Source organism: Procambarus clarkii, chromosome 17 (assembly GCF_040958095.1).
Source record: "Procambarus clarkii isolate CNS0578487 chromosome 17, FALCON_Pclarkii_2.0, whole genome shotgun sequence".
NCBI lineage: Eukaryota > Metazoa > Arthropoda > Malacostraca > Decapoda > Cambaridae > Procambarus > Procambarus clarkii.
The window spans coordinates 16638062-16666017 of NC_091166.1; the positions used below are offsets into that span (position 1 = coordinate 16638062).

The following is a 27956-nucleotide window of genomic DNA, read 5'->3' on the forward strand; positions in this document are numbered from 1 at the left end:
ATATTAGTATGCAATGAATGCTTACTAGGTAATGGATATGGTAGCTTAAGCCACTGCAAACAATTTGTTTACTTAGATATATAGCTATGATAAATATTGGCTGCTAGGGTAGGTTAGGCTAGAATATGTAAAAATTATTCCAATGCAAAATCAAGAAGTTTCTTATGTATTTGCTATTGAAATATAATCTAGTTTCTAGACTATCTAGGTTTAAAAGACCATAAATATCTAGGTCCGAAGGACCATAAATGTGGGAAAAACCTGTCGAGATTGATATGAGAGGAGACTACCAGGGACTTGTACTGAACTAGATTAAAAAATTACTGTCTGCAAATTAATTCAACTAAAATCTCTAGCAAGGGTCGTAAATCCTAGCTCCTCTTTTCCTAATGACAGATTGTGGGCTGTAAGGGGCAGGTGGGATTATTTAGTTAATAGGTTGATTGAAGATCCACAGTCCACCTGCCGACAGGTATCTCACATCAGCTTGTATTTTATACAAGGATAAGATTTAATAAATTCAGTTACATGACTGAACACTGGCTCTGTTTAAATCAGAGATTTAAACATGTACATAGTCTAGCCTAGCACCATAACTATTAACAGCCAATATATATTCTTATACTATAAACAACAATTTAAATTGTATAAGTATGATAAATGACCTTAAATGTAGTTTAAGTACTGTAACTAAGTACTAGAAATTATATTCAATTAAATGAACTTATATGATAACTTAAAAATAACTAAGCAAGCAATTGTTAACTTAATTTATATATTCAAGTATATATACAGATGTCACACACAGAGATCATACTGACGTGATGCATCAATCCTCATCACGGCCCTTGTGGATTTGTTCATATATACAGATGTATTGATATTCACTTTATATGATGAGGTACAGTCAGCTTGATTGAATCTTTTCCCACACAATGGACACTCATGAAGTTTTCATTACCTTGACAATCTTTTCTTACACCATGGACGCTCATGAAGTTTGGTGCTTAAAAATTCAACTGCTGCACTACAATATTAATAAACTTACTGAGATATGAGGCGTTGCCATGCTTTATAACCAACAGACAGACTTATAGGATATTAAAGTCATACAAGCATACAATTGGCCAATATACTAAAATAACCTTCAATATACTTCCCTGAATGCTGGAGTGCTTGTCTGACAGTGTGCCAGACTTGATAACTCTCTTGTCACGAGTTTAGGCACGATATTTTATATAACAACTTAGCTGTAGATTGTTCTTGTAGCGTTACTAAGTGATTTTTATTTAATTGCAGTTGCAGAAAGATGAGGGTGGAGACAGTCACTTTGTGCTCCACTATTCACTCTTATTTTATATAAATGTTCAAGGAGTTTTCCTTGTAGATATTGTCCAGGTACTCACCCAGTTCTAGAGAGTGTTCATTTGCGATAAAGATAATTAGATAAGGTGTCTTGAGCTATGTAATGTTCGCTAAGGTACCCTCACACTTGTTCACTGTTTTGTCAACAAACCCATAGTACCGCGGAGTGTGGTGGGTGCTTCTTGTTTCCGAGATGCCCCTCCCTCTCCCTTGAGAACGGGTAGCTTTCAATGAATATTGATTGATTATTTTTACTGTCTAGGCTTATGATTGAGATAAGATGTGATTATAATATAATTAGATATAGGATTTAAAGATTATAAGTAGTACTTGATAGTACTACTGATTCTTATTATGGATTCGATTTATAATCCCTACCGGAAATCGATTAATGTTCTAATAGTTTTTTTTAATTAACAAATCCTTCTAGAAGCTTCTGGTTCCTTGAGAGATCATGCACAAAGTCACGTAGGCATCTATAGGGCCCAATGGCATATGTGATCATAGTAGCATTGTCATTTAGGACTAAGATGTATAATGAATCTATTGTGATTCTACAATGATTTTGATACGATTTAGAAATAATACATTTCTTAGATGATAATATTGATAGGTGGGTAAAATTTCCCACATGCCTTTTGATCTCGGAGGGGGTTCAGCATCACACGTTTAGGGGTGCGGCTCCAACACTGGCCTCGTTGTCCTGTGTACATACCCTACTTGAGCTGCCGGGACTTTCCACTCTCTCCTCATTTGGTATGATCTCCTAAATCCCCCTTTTACGAAATAAAATTTTCTGCCACCCTGTCTGCAGCCGTGATCCTTTCTCTCTCTGAAACACCAGGGCTGAAACACCAAAAACATCCACATAAATATTCCCCAACACAAGAAGAAATAAATCTCTCACCTTACACTGCGTTTTACACGCCAATAAGCATTTAAGCACTCCCCTTATACATTCCTGTGTATCCACCATAAACCTCTGTTCTGCTCCTAGAGGCCCACTACTATATATATCTCTAGGTCCTCCAAAATACTCAAAAGGCTCCTCTGCAGTTCTCCCAAAACTGCTGCACGATGACGTCCTTTTCAAACACCAGTGAAGCTTCACCACTGATTCCCCTGAGACAAGCGAAACTCTTTTTCACTGCTCCCATACACCACTTCAGGTCAATTCCTCACTATAGAGTTCTGCTCTCCCACAGATTTTAGCATACACACCTCCAGCCTCGAAGTTCCATTAATTTCTTCCCAAACAAACCTACAATTCCGTTACCATGCCAATAAAAATGTTTCCCTACTAAAACATAATTAAATGTATTCACAAAAAGTAAAACTCCTCCATCCAACATCTCTTTAAACTCTAACACGTTGCCATGACAGTACTTCCCCATCCTGAGCGAGTCTATCTTCGACGTGTCCAGACATGCTGCTGGCTGCCGCCGCCAGCCGGGAGCTTCCCCTCCTCTGTCATCCACTGACCTTCGTCGAGGGAGGACGTATCACTCCTCCCTCCAATATGTTCTCCTATCTCTTACTCTCTTATTTCAGCTTACTGCCTTAATAAAATACCTTTACTATATACATAAACACTTGCCATGATCTCTGGGCACACGATCAAACACAGGCGACCACTGCAATAACTGTTATATTAGCTTACCACAGACTTTATGTCTCGAGGGCGCTCAGGTCCTGGTCCTCACAATGGTGCCCACAGGTCGCCCACAAAATCACTACATTACTGCCTCACAAGGCTTCTTCTAGTCCTGACTTGAGCACTTTAAGTCGTCCTCAGGCTTCACACATAAACTCCTGCTTGATTACCTCCTCTTGTAGGAGCACACAACTAGGGGGGTCCTCTTTTGCTAGGAGCTCATACCCAGTACAACCCTCTCTCACGACCTCTGTTGCTCAAGTTAGGTCGAGATGTCCATCCGAGCCTCACATCATGTCAACAAAGTATCAACATCTCATGTCATGTCACTTATTTACATGTTCATCCTCTGCTCATGATTTTAAACTATTCACTGATATTTGTCAAGTATTTAATATATATCCATATATTTATACTTCCTCTGACCTCTCAATCAGGTCCAGATCGCCGAATAACTCTCATTGGGGTTGACACGCTCTTCAGGTTACCTGGGGTCACAACACCTCTTACCTAGCCTTGTGTACATGAGGTGTTGTTCTAACTCACACCTACACAGCAGTTGTCAGCAATGTTGTTTTATGAGTTTTCAGTACTGTCAAAACAGCAGACAGTTCACAGCTTGATCAGCATGAAGAATTGTGTAGCACAGAGCGTCGTTTTGAACACAAAACATCAGTTGTGTACACAGCATCAGCATATTGAACTCTTACCTTGTACTGAAGGAAAAAGCAGAAACTCTGCGCCAGCCACTCGCCACGGTGTATAACAAATCACTGGTGACAGGTTAACTGCCAAACATTTGGAAGACGGCCAATGTATTCCCAATATTCTAGAAGGGTGATAGACAGGAGGCACTGAACTTCAGGCCAGTGGCACTAACTTGCATACCATGCAAGGTGATGGAGGGTCGACTGTTGGCAGCCGTGGAGTGAGGACGTTTCTCGACCCTCCGTGGCTGTTAGAGTTGTTTGCTGTTTTGGTCGCCAGGTGGTGTGGGCGTCATTGCCCTACCAGTTTTGTTGCCTGCCTGGCTGAGTTGCCGTGGCAGTTCTGACATGGGGGGCCATCTTCCTCCTGTTCAGTGTGTGAACACCGTGGGCCTGGAGTTCACTTGTAAGGCTGGTTATCCGACCATCGAGATGGTGATGTGTGACATGCTTCGTGTCCCGGTGGAAGCTGTTTACGGTGTTGAGCTAGTTTCGGCCCATCGGGTTGTTGTTAAGTTCGTGGGGGAGGACGAGTACCGGGACTTCCTCCGTCGGTACGGGGGGCGTACGTTGCCGTTGCCAGACGATGCCGGCTCTGTGGCGATTTCGGACCGCAGTGGTGCCCTGACTTATGTCAGTATCCATGGTGCGCCCCTGGAATTCCCTGATGACCTCCTCCGGCGTTACTTCGGGGGTTTTGGTACTGTTGTCAGCGTGCGGGTGAACACGCTCTCCTCGGGGCGGTATGCTGGGAGGCGTACAAACATTCGCACGTTGGGGATGCGCCTGCGGTCGGATATACCTTCTTCTGTCCGGCTTATGGGGTACTACGTCCAGGTGTATTATGCCCGGCAGCCTCGTACCTGTTTCCGGTGTGGCCTGTTGGGGCATCAGGCTGCCGGGTGCTCTGAGGCCCCTGCTGCTCCTGTCAACTTGTTCCGCGACGAGGATTTCCCGCCGCTCCCTCTGGAGGCAGTCTCCGGTGATGTTGATGAGGTGGTGCGCGTCCCGTCTGCTGCTGCATCTTCCCCGGCGGCGCCTGCCGTTCCTCCGGTTGTTGCCGTCCCTCCTCCGGTTCTTGAGGTACCGTCGGTTGGTCTGCCTGATCCTGTTGCTGTTCCAGCTGCTCCCGTGGGCCTTCCTGGAGCTCCCTGTGTGACGTCGCTGTCTTCTCCCTCGTCTTCTGATGCTGTGCCTGGCCCTGTGTCCGTGACTCGGGTCCCGGATGTGCTTGGTGCTGGGGTGGCTGCGGAGCCTCCTGCTGTGTGTGGCCCGGTTCCCCCTGTGGTAGAGGCTGCTGCCGTCCTGGCGTCGGTTCCTTCGGCTCGTGGTACCCGTGTTTCTGGGTCACTTACCGGCTCCGACGATATCCGGCCGGTGCCCAAACGTTCCCGGCGTTCGTCTTCTTCCTGGGCCGACGTTGGTGACTTCAGTGACTGTGGGGCTTCGGATGTTGACAGTGTGGATACGGATGCGTCGATGTCTCCGCGGTTCGTGGTGGCGGAGGTCCATGTGTCTGCCGGTGCTGGTGCCTGTGTCTCGGACGTGCCTTCGGTTCTTTCTCCGCCGGGGGACTCTCCACAGTGGGGGGGTGGTGGCTTCCGCTGCCAGGGATGGTGTGGACTCTGGTGCTGGGCGTGGCCTGGTGGTGACGTTACGGAAGGATGCGCGCCGTCCGGGTTCCCTGCTGTCGTCTGGTGGTGTGCCCGGGGCCGCGGGTACCCCTGTGGTGCGGGTGCGCGTTGGGGCCCTGGGGGACGTGTTGCCGGCGTCTGTGATGCCACCGGGTCACTGGTCGAAGATTGCCGAGTTACTGCTGTCTGACGGACCGGAGTGCTTTCGTGGGGGGCAAGTTCCCTTCCTGTGGGGGCGAGTGGCGACTTCTCGCCTCATGAGTTCTACCATCTGGGTCCCCAGTTTGCAGGTGTTTGTTGCCCCGGTTCCGGATGTTATGGCGTCCCCAGTGGATGGACGAGACCCTTGGCAATGGGTGCTCTGGGAGGCGTTCAATGTAAGATTCCCGCGGGCCAAGTTCCCGGGCAAGTATGTGCTCTGATTTCTTGTGTATTTGCTTTATGACATGCTGTGTGCCCTTCTGGCTGTTTGTGTGCCCTGTTCTATTATGTGCTTCTGCCTCTCTCCCTTTGTGCGTTGCTTTGCCGTGTGGCATATTAGTTTCTAGTGCTTGGCGTCACTCGTTTCGCGTTTTGGCTTAGCATTTCGCCTTTCCTGGCTTTGCGATTCACCCTTCACGGGTACGCCGGGGCGCATCCGATCCCACGATCGTCATCGCCCCTAACTCAACAACAACAACAACAACAAGGTGATGGAGAAGATTGTACGAAAAACGCTAGTGGAACATCTGGAGCGGAAGAACTTTGTATCACAACATCAGTATGGGTTCAGGGATGGAAGATCATGCCTCACAGGATTGACTGAATTCTATGACCAGGCAACAAAAATCAGGCAAGAAAGAGGAATGGGCAGACTGCATATTTTTGGATTGCCAGACAGCCTTTGACACAGTACCATATTAGAGACTGGTGCACAAACTGAAGATGCAGGCAGGAGTGAAAGGGACGGTACTCCACTGGATAAGGGAGTACCTAAGCAACAGAAGACAGAGTCACTGTGAGGAGTGAGGTCTTAGAGTGGCGAGGCATCAGCAGTGGAGTCCCCCCTTTGGACCTATATACTTCCTGATAAATGAAATCGATTTCCCAGAGGGACTAGACTCGTTCCTCTCAATGTTTGCTGATGATGCAAAAATTATGAGGAGAATTAAGACAGGAAGATAGCATGAGGCTACAAGATGACATAAACAAACTGAAGAAATGGTAAAAAAAATGGTTACTAAAGTTCAACTCAAGTAAGTGTAAGGTAATGAAACTAGAGGGAGGAAATAGGAGGCCAGTCACTGGATACCGAATGGGGAATGAAGTCCTTCACGAAACGGACAGAGAGAAAGAGCTAGGAGGTGATATCACACCAAATCTGTCTCCAGTAGCCCACATCAAAAGAATAACATCGACGGCGTATGAGAGGCTGGCTAATATCAGAACAGCCTTCAGAAACCTGTGAAAGGAATCTTTCAGAACCTTGTATGCCACGTATGTAAGGCCAATCCTGGAGTATGCGGACCCAGCATGGAGCCCGTACCTTGTTTAGCACAAGACGAAGCAGGAAAAAGATCAGAGGTATGCCACTAGACTAGTCCCAGAACTAAGAGGCATGAGTTACGAGGAAAGAAAGTCATTAGAAAGAATTTAGTCAGTGTCAGATTAGTTAGTAAATGGAATGCACTAGGAAGTGATGTGGTGGAGGCTGACTCCATGCACAGTTTCAAATGTAGGTATGATAGATCTTGAGAAGCTCAGGAATCTGTACACTAGTAGATTGATGGTTGAGAGGCGGGACCAAAGAGCCAAAGCTCAACCCCCGCAAGCACAACTAGGTGAGTACAACATCGGTAGATACCACGCAGCTTCCTCAGCACAGTTTCAGTCAGCACATTGCTTCCCTGGCACACAGTTTACCAGTACTATGCATCATGGTTAGCACACAGCATTGGTCTGCACACAGCATAGGTAACCCACAGCATTGGTATGGTGCTCACAGACAGCACGGTTTCTCCTCCGGGGGCGAGACAGCATGTTTCTCTCTTGTGTTTAGAGCTGGATGAATACCTACGTTCACTGTTCATCCTCGTCGCCAGCGATGTGTTGTGTTGCTGAAGAAGTCTTGGTGGCAGGGTTGATATAAAGCCATTGATTGGTTACTGACTTTTACTTATAATGTTACATGACTAGCAGCATCCAAGCGTGTTGTTATTGTTGATTTAAAGGCGACGACGATTGTGGGATCGAATGCGCTGTGACGTACCCAGAAAGGATTAATCACGAAGCCCAGAAAGGTGAAAGGCCAAGCCTAATCGCGAAACGAGTGACAGTAATCACCGGAAACTAATATGCCTTGAGGAAAAGAAACGCAGACAGGCAGATGATGGGGAGCCCCAGGAGTCCCTCAGAGTGACAAGCACCGGCCCCGCCCAAACACCGAGAACACACAGCGAAACCAAAATCTCGGCCCCCAGCTAAAACGCAAAAGTTATCCTGTGCCTAGGCAGAGCAGCAGCCGGCCACCCACCACGACTGACGGCACACCTGGAGCCCACCAAGACCGGCCAACCCCCGGCGCCTCTCGGCCAAGCCGGCGCCGAACACCGTCACTCCACCGGGAGAACCAGTCATAACACGTCAAAAAAAAAAATATCAACAATCTCGTGACCCAAGGCCATATGTGCGCCAGGCGTCGTACAACTGGACCGTTGAATTGGGATGCCAAACGGCAGTATCAAATCCAAAACGCGAAAACAGAACCTGATCTGGCGAAGGAGGTGTCCAGACGTCCGCTCGTCCGGCTATTCATGGCACGGGCATGAATAGCCGGTAAGTGGTGGCTCTTTTGAACAATTACCAGTATCAATAGATCATACTGGAGATCTGTGGAGGTGCGACTGCACCCTGCGTGACGGGAGATGTCTCCCGTGGGCGTCCTGCACGCACCCAGTTGTTTACATACTCTCTGGCATATGAAACGCAGCGCATACAAACGGATGATGTGGTTGCTATGAACATGACACTTTCGTTTTGTGTTACCTGGGATTGGAATAGCTTTGTCTGCAGCAGCTGCAATGGCTTCCTGGAGATTCGTCTAGTGTATGTTTAAATCCTCAAGTGGCGTGTATGTTGCATACCATTTTTCAAGTTCCTCTTGGTATATATTCCAATTGGCCTTTTTTTAAATTCCACTTAGGTTGTGCAGGTGGTGTAGGAGGTCGTTCAATGTTTAGTGTTGTGACAGTAGCATAGTGGTCACTGGTGATCACCGGGTCCACTTCCCACATCGCCTGATGCTTGAGTGCTGTTGGGATTAATGTAAGATCAAGGGAACCTCCTTGAATGTGAGCGGGTTCCCCAGTGTTGAGAAGTGTACTTTCAGGTATTTCTCGCAGAACTGCAGCTAAATGGCGCCCATCTGCATTGGCTGGCCCAGTCGCACCTAACTCTTAATGATGATCATTAAAATTCCCAGCAATAATTACATTTTCCTGCGTGGCCAAGGCAAGCACTACCTCTGCTTCTTATTTACGTCTAGGGGGCTTGTAAACGTTGTATATGATGAGCTCAATATTAGCCATATTCACTGTTACTGCTAATACCTCTACTCCATCCCCACATGAAACTGAGTCTATTTTCTTGCTGGGTATGGTGTTCCTAACTTGGGTCTTTAGCCCTCTTTGTCTCCCCCTGTTCATATGGTATAACATAGTGCCGATATCCAGCTAATCTGAAGGATTTCGTGGCTGGGAAAAGAGTTTCTTTCAACACGATTATATCTGCTTTCGTGCTGATTGCAGCCTCCTGAAGTGTGTGGTTTTTATTTCCAAGACCTTGTATGTTCCACTGCAGTATTCATAATGGCTAGACGACGGTTTCGGTTGGTGTTGCCTGTTCTAGTAGAACTCCTCTTCGGAATCGAAGTCAATATTCTCCACCTCGCAAGTCGTCTCGCTGCAAATTGGACTGCACTGATTGCTTATGGTCATTCCTTGCACTGTTGGAATCTGTTCATAACTGTGGTCCATCGCTTTGCTGTTGGTATTGCTGCATGTCGGACTGCATTGATTGCTCGGGGCGGTTTCTTGTGCAGTCCGAATCTGTGCATCTCTGCCATCCAGTATTCGTTGTTGATGTTGCTGCATATTGGGCTGCATTGATTGTTCATGCCTGCATCTTGTGTTGTTGGAACCTGTGCATCTCTGCTGTTCAATACGTCTTTGTTGGTGCTGTTGCATATCAGAATGCATTCGCTGTTGTTGTCTGTCTCTTGTGTTGTACGACTCTGTTGATCTTGGGTGGTCACTGCTTCTTGCAGTTGCTTTTGTAAATGTTGATGTTCTGATGTCTTGACTATCCGACTGTTGTTGGTAGTCTGTATGTCCTTGTCGCGTTGTTTGTCCTCTTGTGCTCCATCTTGTCTCAGACTGAATATTTCTTGTGTAACTGTGGTCTGCTGCACGATCTTGTCCATTATTACACAAGTGATTTCTTTACTCTGTTGATGTGAGGCGTTCTGCGTCATCTGTAGACGCAGATAATGGTCTCTGCCATGATCTTCACGATATTTTTCAGCTGGACCTCGGTAAAACTGTAAATTTGTTGTGCTGTTTCCAAAAGTGATTACTTTTTGCTTTTGTTGTATTTCTGCATCATTTTTGTGTATTTTCTGATTTGGAATTGATAGATTCGGGAAATTTTGTTCTCTGAGGGTGGGTATGTGTTGTGGCTGTGCACGAGTGTTCCAGACGTTGGTGTTGGTGTATGTGGTGCTGGTCTGTGTGTTTATCCTGGCCTGAGCTGTCTGCACTTTTTCTTTCCGTGCAGAGCAGGTTGTGCTCCAGGCATGATGTTTGCCTCCACAATTTGGACATTTGGCTGTTGTGGCCTTGTTTTCCTTGTGCTTGGCTATACAGTCTTTTGTGTGGCATCGTTCCGCATTCAGGATTTGCTTATGTTCTAGTACTGGATCCAGGGGAAAGTCGATTGGGTATCCCAAAAGCACGACTCGTGTGCGTCTTTCTGAAGGGTCCAGCTTTTCCAAGCATACAGGTTTCCCTTGCAGGAATCTTACTTTTTCTAAGTAATTTGCAGTCTCTTGGTCTTGTGGTGTCATTATTATTTCTCCTTTCAGGTTGACTGTAATGAAAAGTTTGAGCTCTGGTTGTTCCTTTTCCATTGCCGTTATTACTCCATATGCTGTAGGAAAGTGGTCTGTCTGCATTATCTTGAATTTTAAAAGATGTGCAGAGTCTGACGCTGTCTGGTGTCCTCTCCTGTCTCATAATGTTGTCCTGTGGCTGGGCTGTGGACAGAGAAGCATTGTCTGACACTGGCTGGTGTGAGACTGGTGCTGTCCTCTCTAGGTCCATTATGTCTGCTGTCTTGCTGGTAGAAGCACGTGGTGAAGCCTCGATAGCAGTTTTCTTCGGTGCCTGCTGCACCTCGGTCCACTATCCCTCCTCGTCTGAAAGCTGCCCCCATTGCCTCTTTCTCTTTGACGTCTCCATGTAGTGAGGACCGATTCACTGCCTTACCTAATGCCTGAGGCACTCCTAGGCCTGGAGAAATTCATTCCACTCCAATGGAGGTCGTAAAATTATTCCTTCAAGTGCAATCAAGGATACCTTTTTTTGCGATATATACAAGAGTTGTTACATTCTTGTACAGCCACTAGTACGTGTAGCGTTTCGGGCAGGTCCCTGGAATACGATCCCCGCCGCGAAGAATCGTTTTTACAACCAAGTACTCATTTTACTGTTGAGTTAAACAGAGGCTACAGTTAAGAATTTGCGCCCAGTAAATCCTCCCTGGCCAGGATACGATCCCATGACAAAGTGCTCGTGGAACGCCAGGCCACTACACCACGGAAACTGGTGACCTGGTACCTAATTGAGCAGTTTGGTCTACCTTTCTCTGTAAGGCTCAGTACACCTTCTATGGTGCCCCCCTTGTGACGATACCCGTGTTATGTATCTCTATAAGATACGTAATTAAATAAATTAATTTTTACTTATATATGCTTTGCGTAATATGATTACATGTATGTACATATAAACATTCTTTAATTGTTTGCAAGTTATGTGTTATATATTTCATTGCATATTGGAATAGGCCCAACTTACCAACCATGGGAACGGTTGGTTTTTTCTTTGTTAGCTCACAGCTGATCCCATGAGAAAAGTGGTTTGTAATGATCATAAGAGGGTAACAGTATGTGATTCTGTAATTGTTTGAACAATAGGCGGCAAGTGTCCGTGAGAGAGTTAGTTGCTGGTGGGAGTGCCAACATTTCCCTCTGTTGTTTTATTTTAATTGCTGCATGTATTAATAATTACATTACCTCTGTTATGCATGTGTATCTGAGCATTACCTAAGTTAGTTTAAGATTACTCTTGTCACAATATATTGCTCCATGTAAGTTAAATTAATACTCTGTAAGTTTGGCAATTTTTCGCGGGGCAGAAGCAATGATTTTGACTCCCGTCGCGTTTTAAATCAGTAGCTATCATGGACCAGGAGGGATAACATCTTTGGGAGATAAGTCTGTTAACATTTGTCTTTTGCCATAATATATTATATTATAGGAGAGACAGTACTTTTGATTTTGCTTTATAATTGATCTTGTCCATCTGTAATTTATATAATATTGAGAATATATATTGTTAATGTATATTAAAACTTTATATGTATATTTCTTCAGTCCTAAGGGAGAAATACTTTTAATTCTTTACCTGTGCCAATCATGTGGTTACACTGGTGACCCGCTCTAAAGAACAGCAGTTTGTAGTTTGCCCTAGACATTTAAGGTCTTGCTGTTGTCAGGGTTTCGAGCCGTGACGTACGATTGGTAACAACCTGCAGGGTATCTCCTCGCCCATCAGGGTAGAACTCTAAATGACCTGGTCAGTGATACGATCCTCACAAAAAAACTGTCATGAGCGACGTGTGCGGTACGACAGTTTGGGTCGCCTGCGTACTGGGTTGTGCAGAATATCAGTCAGCTGGACAGCAGTTAATCAACAACGTTGTTTGTCAATCAATTGTAGACGAAATCGGTATTGTTTCCTTCCAAGCAAGATATTCTCTTGGTCTTGGTGTATTGATGTGTTCTTCCTCATAAAACCGCGATGATATGAGCTGATGGGTGCTCTGAATCTTACATTTTCCAGGGAACAAATCCATGTGCGGCCAACTAGCAATGGCGCCGGCAGCGAGTCCCTGAGTGTTGATCATCACACTATACCTGTGTGACAGTAATTTGCCCCATGCCGTACCTGTAACTAATGCTATAGGAATGCTTTGTGCTATACTGTACCTATAACTAATGCTATAGCAGTGCTTTGCATCATACCGTACCTATAACTAATGCTATAGCAGTGCTTTGCATCATACCGTACCTATAATTAATGCTACAGCAGTGCCTTGCGCTATACTGTACCTATAACTTATGGTATGACAGTGCTTAGCATCATCCCGTAACTAGTATTCTGTGTTATGGTTCCCGTCTCCGGAGCAAACCTCTTCTGCCTGTCAAGAGTCTTCTAACCCACTTCTATATATGTAAGATTGCTCAAGGATTGTTTAGTTAAATTTGCAATGTGGCAGAATACCTTTTTTTGATAAAGGTTAAACAAACGAATTTGGGTGGAAAGCCCAGTCACCAATATCCAACATGATGGTTAGGGAAAAGTCATTACAAGGGAGCGAGTTTGGCACTAACGAAGTCATGCGAGGGCTCCAAATATCCCGGATGTGATAAGGGCAGATAATTGGTTGGTTGCAACAGCTATTAACCAATCGGGAGAGATTTGAGTCACATTGGCACCGGAATGATGCACCGCAGCCCAGCGAGATAGCAATATATCAAAGGAATTCGGACTGGAATGTCATAACATATATCAGCACTAAAAGTTCTGGTAATTTTGCGTGTCTAGAGTCTACAGGTTGAGAGACGACGGTGTACGAACGGAGCCACCTAGTAAATCTCTGTGGAAGAGATTGGTAAGCACACGTAACTAGTCGGAAGAGGAGTGAAAATCAAAAGTTTATTACTGGTCCAGGGCCAACAATTCAAACGTAACGGCTGGGCAGAAAGATTAATTGTAAAGGGGGGGGGGGACGGTTTTCTTAGCAGCCATCTGTATCTGTGTGAGGTTTCTGATGCTAATGTTACCAGCAGTGACAACAGTAAAATCAGCAGTGAAGACCAAGTGAAGTTTTGCTGCCTGAGTGGTTCTACAGTCTATAAGAGACAGCACTGGAGTAAAGATTGTGGAACGCCTACTTCTCTGTGGCCAGAATCAATAAGAAGTGAGGCCGTGGAACGTCCGAGCGTATTGCAGCCAATTATTTAGGGAGAGTGAGCAATGTGGTGTGGTAGCTGAAGCTAGTGAGCCTGTGTGAAGGGCCACTGTACACTATTTTCTTTTAGATGTATACATAGTTGTTACATTCTTGTACCGCCACTAGTACGCTTAGCGTTTCGGGCAAGTCCTAGGAATACCAACCCCATGAAGAATCGTTTTTACAACCAAGTACACATTTAACTGTTGAGTTAAACAGAGGCTACAGTTAAGGATTTGCGGCCAGTAAATCCTCCCCGGCCAGGATACGATCCCACGACAAAGCGTTCGCGGAACGCCAGGTGAGTGTCTTACCACTACACCACGGAGACTACAAAGGCGAGAATTATTGACTCTGATGTCTGGTCGCCTGTAGGGTAGGCTTAAGTGTTTAGTCCCAAGTGTGTGGAGTAGTATAACACCCGGAATTAGTGTGAGAATGGAAGAGTGCAACTCAGTTGTTGCGGGACATGACCTGGATTAAAGAATTAGTTGCAACTTTTTGGAGGGGGGGGGATGGTTGTAATTCCCGAGTGTACAGAGTTTATTTTATCATTAAATTTCATATTTTTTATACTAGCATGTTTCCGTTCTCCATGTTCTATCTGATTACTTGCCCAGCAATCTGAGTTGAACAAATAACATAACACATACACACCAACTGTGGAAAACAATTTCTTACAATGATGTGAAACAACCTTTTGAGAGTGAGATACTTGACACTGTCGAGTGCGGAGAGACGCCTGGTTGTGTCTCCATGTCCTGAGTGACGTCCATTCCTAGTGACCATAACTACGTAAGATAAGGCCAGGGTATTCATTTAACTGGTAAGATTTGAGCAGGAGAATGTAGCCTAGCACCACAGGCATTTGGCAGCTTAAAGAGACTCCCCAAAGTCTCCTTAAGCGAGACCCAAAGAGACGACCTTACTTGTTTGTGAGGAATTTGTGTGGAGTGCTGAGCAGAAGCCCTTGTTCCTGGACGGCAGAGATTTCAGGCACGCAGACCGGACAAGGAAGAGGTCGTCCCCGACACTTTTATTTTTTTTTTCCTACTCTATATAAGTAAGACGCGTCATAAGTGGCTCCTCTATTAATGTAACTGGGGTATCTTTTGTAGCCTTGGTGGTTTAAATTGGGGAAGGTGCGACCCATCTGACTGTGTTTGGTATCCCTTTATAACTGTAACAATTATTATTGCAGTGTTTAGCATCATACTGTACAGGTAACTAATGTTATGACAGTACTTAACATACCACTTCCGTTATAACTATAACATTGACAGTGTTTAGTATCTCCCTATACCTGTAACTATAATTTATGACAATGTTCAGCATCATACTGTATTAGTACCTGTAACCTGAGCTCTTAAATCTGAAAATGTTGGATTTTGTGCTGTCGTCCTTGAGATGATTTCGGGGCTTAGCATCCCCGCGGCCCGGTCCTCGGCCATGCCTCCTTTTTGTTGCACACCCCCAGTAAGCAGCTGTCTAACTCACAGGTACCTATTTACTGCTAGATAACAGGGGCATCAGGGTGAAAGAAACATTTTGCCCATTTGTCTCCACCTCCACCGAATCGAACCCTGAACCTCAGGACTACGAATCTGAAGCGCTGTTCACTCAGCTGTTAGGAGCCCGTAACTAATACTTTTGTTCTACAGACAGGTGGATTCTTCGTGGAGGTTGGCGCAGTGGACGGAGAGTTCCTTAGCAACACTTTGTTTTTCGAGAGAAACCGCAACTGGACGGGGCTTCTCATAGAGGCTTTCCCGCAGACCTACCAGGATCTTCTACAGAAACACAGGAAGGCTTACACTGTAAACACGGCCCTGGCTATTGGCAACGTTTCCGCCGAAATTCACTTTGCGTGAGTAGCTTAAATGTGTTCTAATTAATTAATTGTCTTATTATATAAAAATATCAAAGAAGTCTATCAACAAACTCCTATACGATTTCTCTCTGGCTTTTTGTTAATGGTAAATTTAAAATATTTACTAATTTAAGGCAGGGATTCCAGAAGTTTTTGTGTAATAGATTTGTGAATAAATACACAGAATTACACTTAGCTGTGTGTTAACAGAAATAGTATTTTTTCTACTCTGTTAGAGAAAGGGAAACGTTGCTTCTCTACTTTTTTACAATAATTAAAAATTAAACTATTGGTACGAATTATTATTTACTTGGGGATTTTATTAGCAAATTATTTTTCATGACTGTCACTCTCTTTGAAAATTTGAATATTTTTTTTTAAATCCTACATATACTTTGTCTTTCACAATCAAATAAAATCACATTCTATTTCGGGATTTAATTATTAACTTGGTCACTCTGCAATAAATATTTTAATGAAATATGTGCAATATTCCGGAATAATAAACACCAGCAAACTGTAAAGTGTGAAGGATTTTCTCTTATCATTATTTTAAATATTTCACAATGATGTCTGAATTATTTTTTAACATTTTACAATAAATATTTACATCAATTTGCTGTACAGAGTTTATCGCTATCATTCCATAATAACTTTCTTCATTTTATTTCATTAGCTTTATTGTGTTCATCAAGTAGAAGGTGATACAATTTTCCAATATGAGTCACACTGCAGTCATCAACCAGCCATCAACAGTCACATAATAACATAAGAACTATAAGACCTGACCAGGGTTAGAAGTTGCATTACCAGGGCTCTCTCCCTGGTGTAGACGGCACCATAACCACTCCACCAGCCACGGCTTATTCAATCGCTGGTGAACTCTGGTTGTGTCACAGAGTTCTTAAGTGATATATATATATATATATATATATATATATATATATATATATATATATATATTTATATATATATATATATATATATATATATATATATATATATATATATATATATATATATATATATATATATATATATATATATGCACAACCAGGTGGCGCTGCCACCCACAGGGAAGCAGCCAAATCCCGTAAGTATAGAGAACTGGATCACCACTACAATTTTGTCCCCATTGCTTCTGAGACACTCGGCGCCTGGGGTTAAAGTGCTACCAGTTTTTTTAAGGAACTGGGTTCTAGGCTCATTGAAACAACAAGGGACCCAAAAGCTGCAAGCTTTCTTTTCCAGCGCCTCAGTGTGGCGATACAGAGGGGAAATGCGCACTGCATCCTGTTCCTGCCCGCCATCTGAGGAGCTGGAGGAACTCGACAACCTATGATAACTATCTTTGTAACCCATATGTAACTCCTTTTTTGTAACAAAGTTCAAATAAAGTAAATGTATATGTGTACCACCAAAAGAATGGGGGTGGTTGGAGAAGATAATATTAGTGTTCAGTGAGAAACCACAAGGTCTCCTCTGAATACTTTTTATTTTCTTCTCCGAGGCTATGGGTCCCCACATTGGCACCAGAGGTGGTACCCTCACAAACTTTTATATATATATATATATATATATATATATATATATATATATATATATATATATATAGGGGGGTACCACCACTGGTGCAATTATAGGGACCCACAGCCTCAGAGAAGGGAACACAGAGCACTCAGGGAAAAACTTGACATTTAACTCTGAATACGAAAGAGTGTTCACTTCTCCTACCACCCCCTTTTTTTTATTTATTATGATGTACACTTTATTATGCAAGGTTATACAGTTACATATCTGATTTTATACAAAAAATAAACATTAAGAGGACACAAGAAAAAGTTCGCTTCCTAGAGGCTGTAGATTTCCTCGAACTCCTCCGACGCCGGGCAGGAACCGAGGATGCAGCGGGCATTTCCCCTCTGGATCGCGACACTGAGGCGCTGAAAGAGAAAACTTGCTGCTCTAGGGTCTCTTGTGGTGTCAATGAGCTTGGAACCAAGATCCTTAAGAAACCTTCTTGCACTCTCACCCCATGGGCCTAGGGTCTCAGACCCTATTGGAACGAAATTGTACCTTTGATCTAATTGCCTGTACTTGACTGACTTTTGTTTTTCTCTGTGTGTCGCTGCGGCTCCCGCCGTGCCGGCAGAGAGGGTGATGTATGTCGTTGCCAGGGTGGATACGCAAGTATAGTCCCATGCTAACTGCCTGCCACCCTTCCACGGACGCAGTGTGATTCCGTCTGGTCGGCCGGCAAAGCTAACAGAGTCACGGTTCAGTAGGTTGCGGGGCTCTCTCTCCGCTGGACACTGAGCAGAGGCAAGGCTTCTTTTAATGATGTCGTTGACTTCGTCGTGTCTAGTGTGCCAACCACCCGATTTTCCACAGTGCAGGCCATGCAATCCATATTCGTCAGCATCTGCCTCGCCGCAAATACACCTGTGAACAGTGTGGATAGGGGCAGCAAGGCGGAGATATATATATATATATATATATATATATATATATATATATATATATATATATATATATATATATATATATATATATATATATATATATATATATATATATATTATTAAATATGACCAAAAAAGTAAGATTAATAATTCTAACACGAATTTTCTCGATCTTTCGTACGTTTCTTTCACTGTTGGTGGTAATTCAAAAATCAATTCAAAATTCATTTTTATTTCTAGTCTGACGCGACACTTGAGCGCGTTTCGTAAAACTTATTACATTTTCAAAGACTTTAGCTTACACATACACAACTGAATAGAACTTACACATCTTCGATTTGTTTATATCTACATTTGAGTGAGGTGGATGGGGTGAGGTGGTATTAATAGGGTATTAAATTCCTAAATACAAGACAGAACACGAAACAATGGGTATTGAATGGAAGTGATTTGTAGAAAGCCTATTGGTCCATATTTCTTGATGCTTCTATATTGGAGCGGAGTCTTGAGGTGAGTAGAATATAGTTGTGCATTAATTGGCTGTTGATTGCTGGTGTTGACTTCTTGATGTGTAAAGCCTCGCAGACATCAAGCCGCCTGCTATCGCTGTATCTATCGATGATTTCTGTGTTGTTTACTAGGATTTCTCTGGCGATGGTTTGGTTGTGGGACAAGAGATTATATGTTCCTTAATGAAGCCCTGTTGCTTATGCATCGTTAAACGCCTAGAAAGAGATGTTGTTGTCTTGCCTATATACTGTTTTTTTGGAGCTTACAGTCCCCAAGAGGGATTTGAAGGCATAGACGGCGTTGGTCTCTTTTAAAGCGTTCTGCTTTGTGTCTGGAGAGTTTCTCATGAGTAGGCAGGCCGTTTTTCTGGTTTTATAGTAAATCGTCAGTTGTATCCTCTGATTTTTGTCTGTAGGGATAACGTTTCTATTAACAATATCTTTCAGGACCCTTTCCTCCATTTTATGAGCTGTGGAAAAGAAGTTCCTGTAAAATAGTCTAATAGGGGCTATAGGTGTTGTGTTGGTTGTCTCTTCAGAGGTTGCATGGCGTTTCACTTTCCTTCTTATGATGTCTTCGACGAAACCATTGGAGAAGCCGTTGTTGACTAGGACCTGCCTTACCCTACAGAGTTCTTCGTCGACTTGCTTCCATTCTGAGCTGTGGCTGAGAGCACGGTCGATATAAGCGTTAACAACACTCCTCTTGTACCTGTCTGGGCAGTCGCTGTTGGCATTTAGGCACATTCCTATGTTCGTTTCCTTAGTGTAGACTGCAGTGTGGAAACCTCCGCTCTTTTCCATGACTGTTACATCTAGAAAGGGCAGCTTCCCATCCTTTTCCATCTCGTAAGTGAAACGCAGCACGGAACTCTGCTCAAATGCCTCCTTCAGCTCCTGCAGATGTCTGACATCAGGTACCTGTGTAAAAATGTCGTCAACATATCTGCAGTATATGGCCGGTTTCAAGTTCATTTCGACTAAGACTTTTTGCTCGATGGTACCCATGTAGAAGTTTGCAACAGGACACCTAGGGGGGAACCCATGGCGACCCCATCTACTTGCTTATACATGTGCCCATCCGGGCTCAAGAAGGGTGCCTCTTTAGTACAAGCTTGGAGTAGTTTCCTCATAATGTTCTCTGGTATGTCAAGAGGAGTGCAGGCCGGATAAGTATACACTCTGTCGGCTATCATCCCGATTGTCTCGTCCACAGGTACGTTGGTAAACAGGGATTCTACGTCCAACGAGGCTCTTATCCCTGTGGCCCGTGTGCCCCGCAGTAAGTCAACAAATTCCTTTGGAGACTTCAGGCTGAAGGCGCAAGGGACATAAGGAGTCAGCAGGCCGTTGAGTCGCTTCGCTAGTCTGTACGTGGGTGTGGGTATCTGGCTAATGATTGGCCGAAGTGGATTTCCAGGCTTGTGTATCTTTGACATTTCCATATGCATATCCAGGTTTATATTCCCCAATAATCTTTGGCAGGTGGAGTCCGGATTTCAATTCGGCTGTAGTGTCCTTCGTTACCCTTTGGAATTTAGTTTGGTCAGAGAGTATGAGGTTCATTTTCGCCAGATATTCGTCTTTTTTACGAATGACGTATATTGGCGACTTGTCACCTCTCCTGACAACTATCTCCTTGTTCTCACGAAGGCTCTTAGCTGCCGCTTTGAGCTCGGGGGACAGTATAGTGCTTCTGTAGTTGCCTCGATTCTTTCCTCCTTCCGCAATAAGTTCTGCTTGTAAGGTATCTTTGGTAGTGACCTTCTTTTGTGTCTCGAGGTCGAATATGTCGTCCAACAGAATTTCCAACTCCACTTTCCGGGCCATCTCACTTGGTCTGGACATAACTTGACAGTTTATACAAAGATTTAGGAGAGTGACTTGGTCCTCAGTGAGGTTAATTCCTGCAAGGTTCAGGAAGCCATCTCTCGGTCGTGGAATTGCCATAGGTCCTCCTTATAACGTTGTTAGTTTCATGATAATCCTTGTTTTAGTGCTGAGGTGATGTCGGTCTGTGAGGATGTTGTTTAGGAATTTAATACCCTATTAATACCACCTCACCCCATCCACCTCACTCAAATGTAGATATAAACAAATCGAAGATGTGTAAGTTCTATTCAGTTGTGTATGTGTAAGCTAAAGTCTTTGAAAATGTAATAAGTTTTACGAAACGAGCTCAAGTGTCGCGTCAGACTAGAAATAAAAATGAATTTTAGAGAATTGATTTTTGAATTACCACTAACAGTGAAAAGAAACGTACGAAAGATCGAGAAAATTCGTGTTAGAATTATTAATCTTACTTTTTCGGTCATATTTAATAATATATGTCTACAGGAAAGACTGCTACCAAAATATACTAATATTAAAACGCACGACCCAGCAGCAAGGAATCAAGCCTTCACGATAAAATATCGCCAAGATCTGATTCGTGATCAGATATACAAGGCAGAAAATGAAATCAAAGACAACAAAGCGCAACTACTTCATGCTACAAACGAATGGAGAAATAGCAACATCGACAAAAGTCTCCGTACCCGCATTGAACAACACCTCGACATCCTCACAGACCGACATCTTCTCAGCACTGAAACAAGGATTATCAAGAAATTATCAAGACACTTAAAATATCCCGCTATTATTTCCCATCACCATAAGTATACATATATATAATATATTGTTACGGTGCCCTCTCCTATTTCTTTCGGTTGCCTGCTGTAAGAGTCATATCAGCTCTCCCTACTGATTCTCTGAGGTTCAGGGAGTCTATTGATATATGTGGCGACCAGACCGGCTGCCAGTTAAGGGAGAAAGTTACATTGTAAGTTGTAAGTAAGAAGAAATTGGCGCCCTGATATAAAATGAAAGAGTATCCCCTAATGCAGATATGACGTTTTGGAAGGGACACTAGCCGATCGCGGATTGGCCGACTTAGGTCGCGGGCGACCAATCAGGGCCCGCCGTGACGTCACCGAGTGCCCCGGGCGGTGCCAACCTCAGAGTTGACCTGACCTTGGAAGCGAGAGGACGCAACCTCGGGTTAACCTAACTTTTTCGGCTACCTAACCTAACCTAACCTAACTTAGGGTAGGTTAGGTAGGGTTGGTTAGGTTCGGTCATATGTCTACGTTAATTTTAGCTCTAATAAAAAAAAAAATAACCTCATACATAATGAAATGGGGAGCTTTATCATTTCATAAGAAAAAAATTAGAGAAAATATATTAATTCAGGAAAACTTGGCTTATTAGGCAAATCGGGCCTAAAGTCAGTGTCAACAACAGGGACGTCACAAAACTCACATCATCGCTGTGATTGGCTCAAAAGCGTCAGGGCTGAACGATTACGGATGGTTCGTGCTGGGTATTGAGAGCTGTACAGTTTGTAATGCTAGGTGTTGAGAGCTAAAGATTAACGAAATACAGAGTGAGGAGAAGAATAATGAATAGAAGAGAAGAGATCGTGTGTGTTTCGTGGTCGTCTGAGAGTGTGTAAGAGAAAGTCAATGTGCTGTTCGCGATAAAAGAGTAGTCTGTCAAGTTGTTTGTCTAATAAAGTTTTCCAGTAGACATTGAGGGCAGGAATGTTGGTACTATCATGAAGACTTTCGCTGGTACTGAAATCGTCCCATCGAGTGTTGAGTATCCATCTAAGTGTTCTATTCCGTATTCCCTGAAGCTTTTGTTTATTAGTGGGTGCGGCTAAGGAAAGAGCTATTGGAGCATATTTTAGAAGAGGTCTAATCAGTGCTTGGTTGGGGTGCATTTTAGTATCAGGGGTTTGCAAATCTAAGCCTGAACACTTTGTTCATGGCCTGGAGAGCTATTACATGTTTCTGTGCAATGTGTGTGTGAAAGAGTAATTGTCGATCAAGTGTGAGGCCAAGAACTGTGGTGGATAAAGATACAGAGATGTTAGTGGGATTAGGAGATATTAGGAGAGATGTTAGTGGGATTATTTGAATATAGTTGAACAGGAAGAGGGCGTGCAGTTCTTTTACAGAAAAAGTTGGTGATTTTAAATTTGTTGGAGTTAGTTTTTATATGCCAGTCATACTCTCATTCTTTTACAGTGTCGAGTTTTTTTGTGCTCTTCGTGATAGTGTGTCTAAGGAGTTGCTGATGACAAGGTGAGAGACATCATCGGCATAGCAAATGGTTAATAAGGTGCGATGAATAGGATCAGGAATGTCGTCTATGTATAGGATGTAAAGTGTCGGGGCAAGCAAAGAGCCTTGAGGAACACCGGCAAGTAAGTTGAAGTAGTCAGTGTGTTGTCGGAGGAACTTAATCCTCATTGTCCTATTGTCTAAGTAGTTAGAAAGAAATTTAGTGGTGATAAGGGAAACATTAAAGTTGTTGCATAGTTTGAACTTGAGCCCGTCATGCCAAACAATGTCAAAGGCCTTCTTAACGTCCTTAGTGATGAGTGCAGTCTTGAGTCTTTGGTGATGGCTGATGCTAATGTCAAGATATTTAAGGCGCCGTGTGTGGACCGGTGAGGCCGGAATCCAAATTGTTTGTTAATGAGTAAGTCATTGTCTTCTAGGTGCGTTCTGAGTCTCATGTTGACCAGCCTTTCAAAGACTTTGCCAAGTGTCTCTAGAAGGCTGATGGGTCTGTAGTTTTTAGGGTCAAAGTGAGGTTAACCAGGTTCTGGGATGAAAACAGCAGTCGCAGATCTGAAAGTGATAGGAAAATATTCAGAGGCAAGAGAGGTGTTAAATAAGTTAGTGATAGCAATAATGATAGAGACAGGGAGTTGTCGAAGTAGGGTATGGCCAATGCCAGACGCACCAGGGCCTCTACGACGAGTGCCCATGAGAGCTGTCTTGACATCAGGTGGAGTCAGTGGAGTCTGTAGTTCAGTGTGTGAGTTAAGGTTGTCAAGGTGAATGAGGTCGCCGGATGAGGTTTCGTGTCAGTTTTGGTGTACCCAGTCTTCAACTACTTCAATGTTTGGAAGGACAGTTGGTTCTGGAGGATGTGGATGAAAGATGCGTTCCCAATGATGCATAAAAATTTTAAGTACCTCATGAGGGTTCAGTGATTTTGTTGTTGTTCTGTAGAAGGTATTTAAATGGTGTGTGAGTTGATCCTTGTATATTTATTTATTTATTTATTTATTTATTTATATACAAGAAGGTACATTGGGGGTTAATGGAGAATATAGAAATTAAGTTGAATTGACATTCTTGTAAAGTAAAGCGACATACTTCCACATGTCCCCATTTGCCCTATAGTATGACAATTGAGCAGTGCTGGGGATGAGAATGGGATTGTTGGAGACTGTGAGAATTAAGGGAATATGAGCAGAGCCCGTAATGGGTCCTGGAGAAACATAGTATTGGAGGTTGTTGTCGTGTCTTTAGGTGAATATAAGATCAGGTCTGCCAGAACCTGCATGTGTGAAAGAAGTGGGGAAGTCAGGGCCAAGGAAGAACAGATGTTTTTTAATATTTTTGGTATAGTTGATGAAGCTGTGGTCCATGTTGATTTGTGGTATTGTGGTGGAATGTTGTGCATTGTGGTCTGCAAGCAGGAAAACAGGCAAGTGAGTGTGACTGAAAAGAGTGTTGATGTCTTGTATGGGGACGCTGGTGTTAGGACGGATGTAGATCGTGCAGATGTTTAGAGAGCCCGTAAGAGTGTGGACTTTTATGGCTGGAAAATGTTTGTGAAGCCAGAGAGTGTGTAGGAGTTCATGTTTATAAGAAGATTTTATGAGTATGGCAACGCCTTCAGTGCTTCATCGGGTGACTGATAGGATGAGTAGCTAAAGTATCTGACTTTATATGAGTTCGTGATGAATGTGCTGTTAAGAAGCAACACATCACGACGTTTTGTCTCAATAAAATCATACAACAGGTGTCTAATGGTTAAGAATGCCCGTACATTGAATTGTGTGATCTTTATGAATGCGAAGAGTGACGTTCTGAGGTGTGTGGGGTGCGAGCAAAAACAGAATAACCCCCAGGTTGACGGATGGCTTGGTTACCGGCATATAAACTACAGGGTGTATTGGAAGGGGTCTTGCTGACGACTGGAATGGAAGAGCGATTTTTGTTTTACAAGATGCGAAATCCTTTGAATCCGCCAAGCACAACCTTCGTAAGCACAACTAGGTGAGTACATCCTCGCACACAGGTACACTCCCAGGTACAAATGTACCTTAACCGTAGCACTAAGAATTAAGTTATATTTGATAAACTATAATAATAAATGTTACTAATATTGGATCAAAATAAAACGATTATTAGTGGGTATGCAGGTTGGCGTGGGCAGCAAGGCCATATGATGGCATCAGGAGGCCTCTCAGGTCCAGGAGTTCACCCTTCGTAAACGCTATATAAACTATCAGTTTCATTATACTGTGGATATTTTCAACATATTCTCTTGCACACTTAATTTGAAATCACCCTACATTTTTGAATTAGGGGTTAATTCGGAAAAATATGATATAAATAATATATTCTTACCTTAAGAATCTAGCATAAGTTCAAGGTTAGGTGGGGATACTCCTATCTACCTCTCTACATGTTAATAGTTTGGACGTAACAAAAATAACATTTTTCCAAGAATAGTAAACCAGTTATGATTTAAGCTAAGGATAATTAGGTTATAATAATGGTGTGGATATAGTGAATAATATCACTTTTAACCTTTATATATACTAGAGTGCCACCCTGCAGTGCCCGGGACTTTTTCTTGTTTCTTCCCCTCCTTCGACTTCTTCCCACTCCCTTTCTTTCGCCTCTTCCCATCTCCTCCCATCCATCTTCCCCTCCCCCCACCCGTCCTATTTTTACCCACTTTTTGATTCACTTCACCAGTTTCATGCTCTCTCCCCTTCTCTTATTCCTTCCCGCCTCCTCTCCATTCTCCTCTCTCCTCATCTCCTCTCCTTCCTCTCCCCCCTCTCACCGTCTCCCGTTTTCCTCCATTTTACCCACTTTTCCACTCCCCCTCCCCCTTTCCCCTCCTTTTCCCAAATTACATATCTTCCCCCCCCCCCAGTAAGATTAAGGGAAGATGGGTACAAAGGGAAGATGAGGGGAGACCTCATCTTCCCATTGCACTCTTCTTCCCTCAATTTCCTTATGTCCACCCACTCTCACCTCTACTTACATCTTCACTACATCTAATCTTCACTGTATTTACCATCTTCATCACTGTAACGTGAATTAAATCAGTTCATAGTTTTTTAGTAAATAATTAAAATGCGAGAGGTAGACAGCGGGGAGTAAACTATACAGAAAACCCATCCACGATTTGATTTTAGACCAAGAAAATCACATGTGGGATGTGTGAGGAAGTTTGTTTCGTGTGTGGTAATTCGTAAAGTATTTAACTTAGGCCCAGACCAGCCTATGTCCCTTCTGTACCCCTGCAAAGTTGGGTACAGCTATACCCAAGCATCTGGCTTTGGACATACAGAAGGTCACATACACAGACATTCTCTCTTATAAATATATGGTTGTATTTTGGCTGACTATATATATATATATATATATATATATATATATATATATATATATATATATATATATATATATATATATATATATATATATTTTGGTAGCAGTCTTTCCTGTAGACATATATAATTAAATATGACCGAAAAAGTAAGATTAATAATTCTAACACGAATTTTCTCGATCTTTCGTACATTTCTTTTCACTGTTGGTGGTAATTCAAAAATCAATTCTCCAAAATTCATTTTTATTTCTAGTCTGACGCGACACTTGAGCTCGTTTCGTAAAACTTATTACATTTTCAAAGACTTTAGTTTACACATACACAACTGAATAGAACTTACACATCTCCGATTTGTTTATATCTACATTTGAGTGAGGTGGATGGGGTGAGGTGGTATTAATAGGGTATTAAATTCATCAACACAAGACAGAACACGAAACAATGGGTATTGAATAGAAGTGATTGTAGAAAGCCTATTGGTCCATATTTGTTGATGCTTCTATATTGGAGCGGAGTCTTGAGGTGGGTAGAATATAGTTGTGCATTAATTGGCTGTTGATTGCTGGTGTTGACTTTTTAATGTGTAGTGCCTCGCAAACGTCAAGCCGCCTGCTATCGCTGTATCTATCGATGATTTCTGTGTTGTTTACTAGGATTTCTCTGGCGATGGTTTGGTTGTGGGAAGAGATTATATGTTCCTTAATGGAGCCCTGTTGCTTATGCATCGTTAAACGCCTAGAAAGAGATGTTGTTGTCATGCCTATATACTGGTTTTTTTGGAGCTTACAGTCCCCAAGAGGGCATTTGAAGGCATAGACGACGTTGGTCTCTTTTAAAGCGTTCTGCTTTGTGTCTGGAGAGTTTCTCATGAGTAGGCAGGCCGTTTTTCTGGTTTTATAGTAAATCGTCAGTTGTATCCTCTGATTTTTGTCTGTAGGGATAACGTTTCTATTAACAATATCTTTCAGGACCCTTTCCTCCATTTTATGAGCTGTGGAAAAGAAGTTCCTGTAAAATAGTCTAATAGGGGCTATAGGTGTTGTGTTGGTTGTCTCTTCAGAGGTTGCATGGCGTTTCACTTTCCTTCTTATGATGTCTTCGACGAAACCATTGGAGAAGCCGTTGTTGACTAGGACCTGCCTTACCCTACAGAGTTCTTCGTCGACTTGCTTCCATTCTGAGCTGTGGCTGAGAGCACGGTCGACATATGCGTTAACAACACTCCACTTGTACCTGTCTGGGCAGTCGCTGTTGGCATTTAGGCACATTCCTATGTTCGTTTCCTTAGTGTAGACTGCAGTGTGGAAACCTCCGCTCTTTTCCATGACTGTTACATCTAGAAAGGGCAGCTTCCCATCCTTTTCCATCTCGTAAGTGAAACGCAGCACGGAACTCTGCTCAAATGCCTCCTTCAGCTCCTGCAGATGTCTGACATCAGGTACCTGTGTAAAAATGTCGTCAACATACCTGCAGTATATGGCCGGTTTCAAGTTCATTTCGACTAAGACTTTTTGCTCGATGGTACCCATGTAGAAGTTTGCAACAGGACACCTAGGGGAGAACCCATGGCGACCCCATCTACTTGCTTATACATGTGCCCATCCGGGCTCAAGAAGGGTGCCTCTTTAGTACAAGCTTGGAGTTGTTTCCTTAGAATATTTTCTGGTATGTCAAGAGGAGTACAGGCTGGATCACGATACACTCTGTCGGCTATCATCCCGATTGTCTCGTCCACAGGTACGTTGGTTACCAACGTACCTGTGGTATATATATATATATATATATATATATATATATATATATATATATATATATATATATATATATATATATATATATATATATATATATATATATATATATATATATATATATATATATATACGTCGTACCTAGTAGCCAGAACGCAATTCTCGGCCTACTATGCAAGGCCCGATTTGCCTAATAA

The 27956-nt window shown here is 43.1% G+C and overlaps 1 protein-coding gene across 1 annotated transcript in view; it reads left to right on the plus strand.

Moving 5' to 3' along the window:
• Nucleotides 1-27956, plus strand: part of LOC138365506 (protein Star-like) — a 499513-nt gene that overhangs the window by 445704 nt on the left and 25853 nt on the right. Inside the window, exon 4 of the mRNA XM_069325793.1 lies at nucleotides 15353-15558. Within this exon, the coding sequence (XP_069181894.1) occupies nucleotides 15353-15558 (206 nt within the window). The remainder of the gene's footprint in view (nucleotides 1-15352; nucleotides 15559-27956) is intronic.